Source organism: Sardina pilchardus, chromosome 22 (genome assembly GCF_963854185.1).
Source record: "Sardina pilchardus chromosome 22, fSarPil1.1, whole genome shotgun sequence".
Classification (NCBI taxonomy): Eukaryota; Metazoa; Chordata; class Actinopteri; order Clupeiformes; family Clupeidae; genus Sardina; species Sardina pilchardus.
The window spans coordinates 20,960,471-20,971,759 of NC_085015.1; the positions used below are offsets into that span (position 1 = coordinate 20,960,471).

Here is an 11,289-nt window from a genome sequence, read left to right on the forward strand (position 1 = left end):
CCGAGATGGTCAGTGGTGATGCGTCAATTGTACGTCTCAAACTTGGCACAAACTGCTGGTCTTCCTCTCTCTCTCTCTCTGTTTCTCTCTGTATGTCTCTCTCTCACACACATAAACAGTATACAGGCACACCACAGTAGTGGCACGGGTCGCCTGGCCTCTGGTCTAGCCAGGTCTCCACCTCTCGCTCGTGGATCCCTGCGTAACGATGACGCTCAAGATCAGTATGACAGCAGGCTGGGGTGCCAGTGCCAACACTTCTCACATGGCTCCTGGCAAACTGGCAGATGCCATCCACTGTCTGCAGAGGGAGCACCAAAGCCCTGGGTTACACCTGGCATATCTCCTGGCACCCACAGCTACACCTGGCATATCTCCTGGCACCCACAGCACCAGCTTGGAAGCTGGCGCTGTCCCAAGTTTTGACAGCAACAGAGAAACAAGAAGAATTCTTTATAGACTTTGTTAGTACAAAAATGATCTATACATGAATGTATTATTCACTTTCAGGACAGGGTTAGTGTCTGTAGGTGGTCCCACAGGTTGTGTGTAGGTGGATCCTCATAACATTATGTGGCAAGTGGTAATAGTTAGATTTGGTCTAATCAGGAAGCTGTCATCATGGGGAATTGATATGGCTCCATACTGCTGACAAATACTATCCTGCACACAGTCTTTGCCCAGAAGAACTTCTGGCTAATCAAGGTCCCCCCCAGTTACAGTGGGAAAGCCGTGGTCTAACAATACCCTCCTTAATCTTCTTTACTTGGAGTGCGGAGACACTTGTTCTACCTTTTCATTTGCTATATCTGTTGTTCGGTGGCTGGATGGTTGCTTCTCTCCACGTCCTCAGAGACAGGGTGAAAGGATAATAATAGAACACTGTTTCCACCATGTCTTTTCCTAGAACTGTCCTTGCCATGCTGTGGATGCTTGCCAGCTAAAGAGAGACACAATTGAGCACAACTCTCCATATCTAGTAGTCTAGTTTAGTTGCGTTTTCCTGTCCGAAAGATTCACATGCCTATGTCAATACAGTGTTGCCTAGGTTGCTTATGTTGTTACAATCTATGTTGTTGTGTTATGCTAAAGAATACTTTTAACGAGAAGTTTCATTTGTTATGCTGTTATGTTCTTACTAAAACACAGTGTTGTGACAAAAAGTAAGGTAGCCTACAGTAAAAAGCACACAGTATTTTACAGCAAGCTGCTACACAACTACAAAAAGTAGGCTACCATGGAAACACAACATGTTGCAGTGTGTTAGGCTGTATGAGGTCTGAGTAGCCTACCACATCTAATGTGTGATGTGTCAATTTGTCTTTTAAAAAGAAAATCAAATAACACTATATCACTTTCCCCCCCCAAACTCAGTATCTTAACCTCAGGTAGAAAACAACAGTAGGCTTGGCTTCTGATTGGATTGTCCACCATAAAATGATCAGCGTTGGGATTTGCAGGTTAAGAAAGCTTAGTGGGGGTTTAATGTCATGACGTCACATTAATTAGCGCTCCTCCCTGATCCTATCAGCCTGCTAAGCTACGGCGGTCTGCCTGCCTTGCCTGCTTGACAGTGGCATCAGAGACATCAGAGAAGAGACTTGTTTGAGGCTTGTGTGTGGAAGAGAGCAGACGATGCCCAAAGGAGGAGGACGAGCCTGCTGAGCACCGACGTCCACTTTCCCTGTTTTTTCCCCCCGTCCAAGGGAGGCTTCTCTGAGGCCCCTGACAAGAGACTCTCCGATTCAAAGAGCCACCCTACGTCAAACCCGCAACCATGGCCGACAAGGACAGCGTGGAGAAGTACCTGGAGAACAACCCTCAGTTCGCCAAGGAGTACTTTGACAAGAAGGTTCGGCCGGAGGTGATCACCGCCGCCTTTGCGGAGAACTTCAAGGCCGAAGGCTCGTTCAACGAGGTCGCACAGATCCAGGAGGCTAATATCATCTTCGACCTGGTCAAGGCCATGCAGTCCGAGACTGTGATGGAGAAGGCCATGCACAAGGCCATCCAGAGACTATGCCTGCTGGTGAACGCAGACCGCTGCAGTTACTTCATCCTGAGGGCCCGAAACGGCATCCCTGAGCTTGCCACCATCTTGTTCGACATCACCCCCACCTCCAAGTATGAAAGCAATTTGGTGAACCCCTCTGCCGAAATTGTCTTCCCTACCGATATGGGTATTGTTGGACATGTTACCACTTCCAAAAAGCAAATCAACGTTCCTGATGTCTCAAAGGTGAGTGGCAGTTAGATGCACCTTGAGGAAATGACCATATGATGCATGGGCCAACTTTTTGTGTGTTGCTGGACTAGGCCTACCACATGAATGGTTCCATGCGTTCTGATAGGTGATCATGATCATTTGCCCACTGATGATTATTTTTCTCAGTATCAATGGGGACATGTCAAAGTGGCAACATTCAGGAACAGCACCACTCAAAAAGTCAAAGAGTTGCCTTGTGTATCGTCAGCTAAGACCTCATGTTAAAGAGCAGAAATGTTTTTTTGTTTTTTTTTCTGTCAAGGGACTAACAATGGATCCTTAAAAGTGTCCTATTAGTGCACCACAATGTTGAGATGACCATCATGCAACCAGCTCAAATGATTCATGTGTAACTAATCTGATAAGGCAAAAAAGAGCTGGTGAAAGTCACAGGATTCAACAAAACAATCGACCTCTGAAGAAGCAAAATATTATTTTAATCAATTGACATGTACTTCATTTGATATTGAACCAACACAACCCCCAATGTCAGAGAGCACACAGGGCATTAATGGGTTCAGAGGAGACAGATGACAGCAAGATGGGCCAAATTCCGTCCTCCTGCTACAGCTTAGAGAGGCAGCCAGATTTTCTGCAAAGCAGCCTTGCTAAATCTTTCTGACAGAGAGTCACCGGATGGCATTAATTAACACGCTGTATAACGGTGTTATAGCAACAACGCCTTTCTATCTACAACAACTAGTTTCTAAATATTTGTAGATGTATACCAGATCAGGAGAACTTTAAGGAGTTCACACAGTCTAGTATTACATCCTCAAAACTGCATCAACTGCATCAAGTATCCTACTTTTAAAAATGTGTGGAAGATAAAGGGCATCGTACAAATGTTTGGAACAGACATTTTCTACAAATAGCAATGTTACATTGATTGTTTGGCAGCACATTTGAGGAATTAAAGGGAGTCGAGTGTATTGGTAAAATTGATGCAAATTGATGCAAATTGATGCTGACCCAAATGACCACACCTTTTGCCAGCTTCATGACAGAACACCCTGCCATTGACCTATGTGGGACAGTGTAAAATCCAGATGTTGATTGAAATAGTATTCAGCAGTCATAAGAAAGGTAACACATATAAAACAGGAAAAACTACAATAGTCAAGGGCAAAGGCATCAATGGGGTTTAAACATACTTAAGTGTGTTTGGGTTATGAAGCAAATTACTTTGTGCTTAATCACTTGCTCCAGGGCACAGGATTAAGCCAAAGACAGGATGAGGAAGTCAGGAAAGGGGGAGGATGCTGAGTCAGATGGTATGGAGGCCTGTATACCATAAGGAAGGGAAAGGGGTTGGATGAAAATCTATGGAGAGCAAAAAAAAGTGTTAAATAAGTGTGTGATTAGTATAATTGAGCTGACAATACGTTCAGCATCATACATGTTTTACACTATAGTCTCTCGTTTTATCTTCATTCATTCCATTAACATGTTTGTTTCTCTTCTCTGTCAGAATCCAAAATTCAGTGACTTTGTTGACAAGCAGACAGGATACGCAACCAAAAACATGCTCATCGCCCCCATCATGCATGCTAAGGACGTGCTGGGCGTCATCACAGCACTGAATAGGGTTGGTGGTACTGAATTCACCAAGACAGATGAAGAGGTAGGTCACCTCTTTTGGTTTGATTGACTCTCCCTCAGTACCAGCCCAGCCATATGGCTAAATATAAACACATGCAGAAATGAATAAACAAACAAACAAACAAACAAAAAAATGTTTTGCTTGTGTTTGCTACATGCGTAATACATATGCCAGAGATAACCTTTGATTTGCTATTCTACAGTTCTTCACCAAATATATGAGCTTTATCACCGTCATCGCTCTTCAGCATCACATCAACTACCAGTGGAATGTGGAATTACGAAAGGCCAATGTAAGTTCATCGTTCATTGCGGGTATATGAGCAAAAATGAGACACATTCATAGCATTTTTTATTGCCAAAAATCATGCACTGTATGGCCAATCATTTTCTTTCCATTGCTTTAATTTCACCTGTGATTCAAATCTGATAGTATATATGACTATTAAACTACCAATGTTATTGTCAATGTAATGTACAAATGTAATTGATGTTAAGGTAATGTCTGCATCATTTATTACCGATTTTGTGTCTATAGGTTCTTCTTCACTCGGCCAGCAAAGTCTTTGAAGAACTTACAGATATTGAGCGACAGTTCCACAAAGCCCTTTACACAGTGCGAGTCTGGCTAAACACCGAACGCTATTCTGTGGGTCTTTTGGACATGACTAAAGAGAAGGTACAGCTACCCAGATAAGAGACATTAACATATGTTAGGAGTCCTAACATATGCTTTGGAGAAATTTAGAAAGCATGTGGCATATCCACAACAGCATCCAGTAACAGGCCTATACAAGAACCAATGATGCTTTACATAAAAGGAATGAAGTGTGTTTCTTTTCCCCTTGAGGTAAACAGCATGGCAGCATGTTAAAGATGGTGTTGTTGTTGTGATTTTGTAGGAGTTCTACGATGAGTGGCCAGTGAAACTGGGAGAGGTGGAACCATACAAAGGCCCCAAGACTCCAGATGGAAGGGTAAGCCCTCACACATATGACTTGCATTGTCATCCTCATCCTCCTACCAAAAACAGTCTGGGTTTTTAAGATTCAAAGTCAAGACTTGATGGTGCCTTGAATTGTGTCTGCAGACATTATATAACATTAGATTTATTTAACTGTGTGTTCGGGACTTTTGTTGATTGAGTAATAACTGTTTTTACTTAATCCAACATTAAAACAGTATGGAATGATAACTTCTGTTTTAACCTGATGCAATTACAGGAAGTGAACTTCTACAAAATCATTGACTACCTCTTAGAAGGCAAAGAGGAAATCAAAATCGTGCCGTGAGTACCCTCTAACAATTATAGATGTACAAATATACATCTCTATAACTTTTCCTGTCAGAGCATCGTTGTGTTAATGCTCCTCTATGTTTTTTTTAATGTTGTTGTTTTAAAGGAACGTTACCCCAGACCATTGGGCTCTAGTTAGTGGACTCCCCACCTATGTGGCTGAAAATGGCTTTGTGAGTTTGACACATGAGATAAAGTGCATCAGTACATCCTATTCAGATTTCCATTATTGACATTTCTATTATTGCCCTCATCTTCTGATGTATGCATGTGTTGTAACTTGTTTGTATTTTTCTTAAACTGTAGATTTGCAACATGATGAACGTCGCCGCAGACGAGTACTTCACATTCCAGGTGGATATCACAGATTTTTTTTTTTTTTTTCTCATAATTTCTTATGGACCGACTTTTTGGAGGTACCCTTTTTTTTACATGTCAACCATTTGTCGTGTTGTTTGAATTCCTCCATTTCAGAAAGAAGCTGTGGATGAAACAGGCTTCGTCATCAAGAATGTGCTGTCCCTGCCCATTGTCAACAAGAAAGAAGAAATTGTGGGTGTGGCAACCTTCTTCAACCGCAAAGACGGCAAACCATTCGACGAGCCCGACGAGCAGATCACTGAGGTGGGTACCCCACAGCGGCCTGATTTTGCCTGATGCGTTTCTCTGTAGAGATGAAAAAGCAAATGCACCACCCCAGGCTCAAGCCCTGGTCTACAACACACTCTGCCTACATTCTGTCAGCATGCACAAAGACAAGTCTAATACAATTCTTGAGAAACACCCGTGGTCAGCACGTATAGGCACAAACTGGATTCCTTTCTCTCTCTAGTCTGGTCAGCCACAGCACCATCGAACAGCTGTGCTAAACTGGATTCGTTTGTCTTTTCCCCTGCAGGCCCTCACCCAGTTCCTGGGCTGGTCCGTGTTGAACTGTGACACCTACGACAAGCTGAACCGCACCGAGTGGCGCAGGGACATCTACCAGGAGATGCTCATGTACCAGACCAAAGCCAACAACACAGATGTGCAGTCCATCCTGGTGAGCTCCGCTTCCCAGTACCCACGGCCACGGTCCTCCTCCACCACTGAGGGAGGGAGTCAAAGCTGCACGCAGTCCATTTGCTTGATATCTGAAGATTTAGCACATACTTACTAAAGCACTCCATAGCAATGTTATGCCAATCGTTAGGGTATGAATATGTCCTGAGTGGTCATCTAGAAGTGGGTGTACAATTTACACCATGCATCGCAGGGTCACTACTGACCAATAATGAGTCACTGTGTCAAGACAAGATCATTGCCATACAGTAATGGTATGCACGGCCCAGAGGGAGTCCGATTCCAGTCTGACCAGAGGTCATTTCCTGTCAAATAAAGGCTAAAATGCCCAAAAATGTAACGTTGGAAAAAAATGATGACTATTGTTTGTCTTCCAGAACACAGTGGAAAAGTTGGGCAGTACACCAGAGGAATGCGACCTAAAGGAGATGTACAAACTTCTGGTAATAAACTGTGTGATCTCCCTTCACACCTTGGCAAATGACAAAACAAATCTACCATTTGTATTATTCTTCTGAGTGCTTACAGCTTTTCATGCTTTAAAAGACGTCTTAATTATTATTCTTTTAATTCATGTGTTTGTTTGTTTTGCGCAGAGGTCCAACATCCCAGAGGCTAAAGATTGTCATATTTTGGAGTTCAGCTTCAGTGACCTTCCTGTAACTGAGTTTGACCTCATTACATTCGGCATCCGCTGCTTCTTTGAGCTCAACGTGATTGAGAAGTTCAAAGTGCCACCTGAGGTAAGTAGAACGAGGCAAAACAGACGCTCGGAACACAGAGCTGAGAATACTCCTCAATAATTCTCTTCAAAATGTCTTCAGGTCTTGTCTCAAACATTCTCCCACGTTTAAAAAAAAAAACTTGTAGGGACATTCCCAGGTGGCCGCTCATATTCCTATGGCCTCTGACTCCCGGTTGTGAAAGTTTGTTTTTTAAAAGGTGCCATGTAGTTACAGTAGGTTTCTTCTCCTTCTCTCAGATCCTCACCAAGTGGATGTACACAGTGAGAAAAGGTTACCGTGACATCACTTACCACAACTGGAGACATGGCTTCAACGTAGGGCAGACCATGTTCTGTCTTCTGCAGGTGAGCTCCACCACCGCATTTGTATGGCACTGACCACAGTGACAACACTTTTCAATCTACTCTTGTGATTCTAGCAAAAGGTTCTGGCTAATATCTGTAACTTTAAAGCCAGTCAGATTAGGCAATAAGCTGAATTCCAAAGAAAAAAATACAATCTCAAACATAATTTAGATGTTGTTGATAGTCTGACCTATACTGACTTGGGACAAACATTTGAGCAAAACAGCGAAGTGGACTAGTATTGCACTGAAAGTCCAATCATGTTTAGGATGAATCAGTTGGTTTTCCAAATGTCCGAGTGACCTCTGCTGTGTACACCCTTTACTCTCTGACAGACGGGCAAGCTGAGAAAATACTACACCGATCTGGATGCCTTCGCAATGGTGGCGGCTGCTTTCTGCCACGATATCGACCACAGAGGAACCAACAACTTGTACCAGACCAAGTGCGTGGTCATTGCTATTCTCTACTTTCTAATCTGAGAGAGCCTGAAAGAGATAGAATAATATTTGTTTCATCTACTGCTACCCTGAATTCCCCTGACACATTGCACTGTTCTTATTCTCATTATCCTGCAGGAGTGCATCTCCCTTGGCCAGGCTCCATACTTCCTCTATTCTTGAGAGGCACCATCTGGAGTACAGCAAGACCCTGATGGCTGACGAGGTGTGTGTGTGTGTGTGTGTGTGTGTGTGTGAGAGAGAGAGAGTGTGTGTGTGTGTGTGTGTGAGAGAGAGAGTGTGTGTGTGTGTGTGTTTGTGTGTGTGTGTGTGTGTGTGTGTGTGTGTGTGTGTGTGTGTTTGTGCGTGCACATGTGTGTGTGTGTGTGTGTGTGTGTGTGTTTGTGTGTTTGTATAGTAATATGATATAATATTATGATTTTATGTGTGCTTTGCAGCAAGTCAACATCTTCCAGACCCTGCAGAAGCGTCAGTTTGAGACCGTGCAGCACTTGCATGATGTCTGCATCATTGCCACTGATCTGGCTCTGTACTTCAAGTGAGCTCACTCATATTCTTGTTAACCCCCCTATATACCATTTTCCCACTCAGTTAAATAGAGAATCCCTATTGGTCCCCTCACTGCAAATGCAGTGGCATGAAGAATCTCCATTGGTCACCTCCCTGCCAATACAATGGCATGGAAAATCCCCTTTGGTCACCCCCCTGCAAATACAATGGCATGGTGAGTCCTCATTGGTCACCTTCTTGCCTCTGCACGGAGAATCTGGCTTCCCCATGCGTACCCATTGGCTATTAGTCAGCTTGAGTGGTGATTCTCTATTGATTGTCTGTATCCCGGTTGATTGTCTGTATTGAAGATGTCGGTGTGTTTACGATTGATAAATCTACCCAATAAAGGAAGAGAACAATGTTCCAGAATATTGTTAACGCCACAGAAAACATGCCGGAGGAAGAAGCAAAGAGCCACATCTCCAACAACCCCACCAGGAAGGAAATCATCATGTAAGCATCAGCACATATCCACTGATATTCCTGTCTGCCATCCTATGGAGTGATCTTTTTCTAAAGCGTCTTTCTTGTCACGTGTCCAGGGCCATGATGATGACAGGATGTGACTTGTCGGCTATCACCAAGCCTTGGGAGGTGCAGAGTAAGGTATGCACTGTGGCTAGGGTGAATTAGTGTATTTCATTTGTTTCTATAGAAATACTTCATGATCGGACGCTAATTTGAATATAGCTTTTCCCCTGAATGGTGCAAGTGGGTCCCAGTCACTTTGGATAAAAGCTAAAAATCCCCCGTTACCATTGCTTTACCTTTAGCCTTTTACAGAGAGCTCTCTGGCTGTCGGTGTAGTCGTCTCACATGTCTGCTCGTCTTCTTGTCTACTTCCTGTTCCTCATTAGGTGGCTCTGATGGTAGCAGCTGAATTCTGGGAGCAGGGTGACCTGGAAAGAACTGTCCTTGAACAGGAGCCCATTGTGAGTGTCTTTAACTCCTGCTTATTTAATGTCTATCTATTAGTCTACTATATTACGCAGTGTATATACACTGATTATATCAATTATATATATATATATATATATATATATATATATAAAGTAAGGCTATGGAGGACAGTTAACCAATGTAACATCATTGCGATGTCTGGTGTCTGAAGTACTAACATGCTGTCCTCCTCAACAGCCCATGATGGACAGGAACAAAGCTGCAGAGCTTCCCAAAATGCAGTGCGGTTTCATCAACTTTGTGTGCGCATTTGTGTACAAGGTAAGTACTTAGTGATTTTCTGTTTTTCTTTTCATCTTTTTGCATTTTAAGGGACCAGGAAATTGTTATTGTACCGTGCCCTGAATGGCAGTAAACACACACACACACACACACACACACACACACACACACACACACACACACACACACGGGATCTCAAGGAATTACAAGGCCATTCATAGTTGAAAAAGTCATGGGCTGAACACTTTCAAACTTATGGTTAAAAGCGGGGAAAAAAAGGCTTTTCTGCTTTTGTGTCCCAGGAATTCTCCAGATTCCACAAGGAAATCACACCCATGTTTGATGGCCTCAATAACAACCTCACACACTGGAAGGCGCTTGCTGATGAATACGAAGCCAAGATGAAGGCCATTGAAGATGAGAAGAAGAAACTGGAAGAGGGAGACAAGAAAGGTCTGTTACCACTCGTCAGGGATGAAAACGAGAGATGTCTAATATATATTGACATTATGAGAGATCAGTAGGGATGCACTCATCTGACACCGATTTCCGATATCGGCCGATAGACACAGATGGCTGGATCAGGTATTGCTGACAGTGGAGCAATCTGGCACAAGTTATTATGGGAGCAATCTGGAGCCAGTCTAACTCAGTTGCGTGTTATTCCATCTCCAAGCACATATTATGTTGAGTGTCAGCAATGTGCTGATAGTACGTGTCCATCTTGCTTAAAGGACAGCTGAATCAGCACGTGAGGTGCTAAAACAGACGGTCAGCAGTATGCTGTGCTTGATTTGCCAACAAGCTCCACTTCTGTGTAGTGATAAACGCTCATAAAACACTGGCATTGGTATTGAATTTGGTACCGACCCCAAAGTCCAGGCACCATTATTGGTATCAGGATTGAAATACCAGATCAGTGCATTCTTAGATCCATATTCAATGCTTTGTTGATAATATGTTTTCTATACAGTGTTTTGATTTTGGGTGAACTGCATGAAGTAACACTTTGTCTTTGTCTGTGTGTTTGTGTTGTGCTCTGCAGACGAAGGTGCCGAAGGTGGGAAGTCCAAAACCTGCTCGGTCTCGTAAACATCTGTCATCATGGCTGGTCGAGAAGGGGCGGCAGTCAGGGAGCTTTTCCAGAGAGAGTCAGTCAGGAGATGAAAGTCCTCTATTGAGGATAGCACTTATTTATTTACTCTTTCTGTGTTTCACATTATCTACTGCGTCAACAATGCACTGTTAGTTACTTGGTTTATAGGTGAAGCCCACTGGCCAGTGGGTCTATAATGGAATTTCAAGTCACGTATAACAGAAAAGATTTTACCAAACAGAGTTTTCCCAAGCAGCAATAGGGTACTGGTTATGGTTATCTTGAAAACAAATCCAGTGATTCCTTTATGCTGTTTGCTTTTGGTTTTTCCTTCTTTCCTTTTTCAAAAGGCAATCAAGAAATTAAACAGCATTTGCTTAAAATACTAATCTTTTATTTAGTAATGTTTAACTGTCAAACAGCAAGACCAACAAAAAGAAACCTATCTATAATACTTTGCAGTGATTCATGTATTCAAACATTTTATATCATGGTGTCTTTAAGGTCACACAATGTATCAAATATACTGTGTAGTCAGGTAGAAATGTTTGTTTAGTCCTAAAAAAAAGTTCCCACAAGGCTTTGGTTTTAGGTGCTGAATTTTGCCATTGTTTTACTGTCACTTTAATAATAAAATCACTAGATCTGTGACAATTTTGTTCACGGTATAGTGATGCAACA

The 11,289-nt window shown here is 42.8% G+C and overlaps 1 protein-coding gene across 1 annotated transcript; it reads left to right on the forward strand.

Annotated features, from left to right (window-relative positions):
- The first annotated feature begins 1,777 nt into the window (after window positions 1–1,777).
- On the forward strand, window positions 1,778–10,604 carry pde6c (phosphodiesterase 6C, cGMP-specific, cone, alpha prime). The gene is made up of 22 exons (XM_062525715.1): window positions 1,778–2,239; window positions 3,738–3,890; window positions 4,072–4,161; window positions 4,407–4,547; window positions 4,771–4,845; window positions 5,092–5,156; window positions 5,272–5,338; window positions 5,472–5,519; window positions 5,640–5,789; window positions 6,064–6,207; window positions 6,605–6,670; window positions 6,824–6,970; window positions 7,210–7,317; window positions 7,653–7,762; window positions 7,896–7,983; window positions 8,216–8,316; window positions 8,679–8,783; window positions 8,873–8,936; window positions 9,188–9,262; window positions 9,468–9,551; window positions 9,815–9,965; window positions 10,558–10,604. Exons 1-22 carry the CDS (start codon window positions 1,778–1,780, stop codon window positions 10,602–10,604), a joined length of 2,541 nt encoding a protein of 846 aa, XP_062381699.1.
- The last annotated feature ends 685 nt before the right edge of the window (window positions 10,605–11,289 follow it).

Bases quoted from the DNA above. Each gene is read 5' to 3' on its own strand.
- pde6c (XM_062525715.1), top strand. From the start codon at position 1,778: ATGGCCGACAAGGACAGCGTGGAGAAGTACCTGGAGAACAACCCTCAG. The intron at 5,520-5,639 runs GTGGATATCACA...CCTCCATTTCAG, and splicing joins ACGAGTACTTCACATTCCAG to AAAGAAGCTGTGGATGAAAC. The intron at 5,790-6,063 runs GTGGGTACCCCA...TTTCCCCTGCAG, and splicing joins CCGACGAGCAGATCACTGAG to GCCCTCACCCAGTTCCTGGG.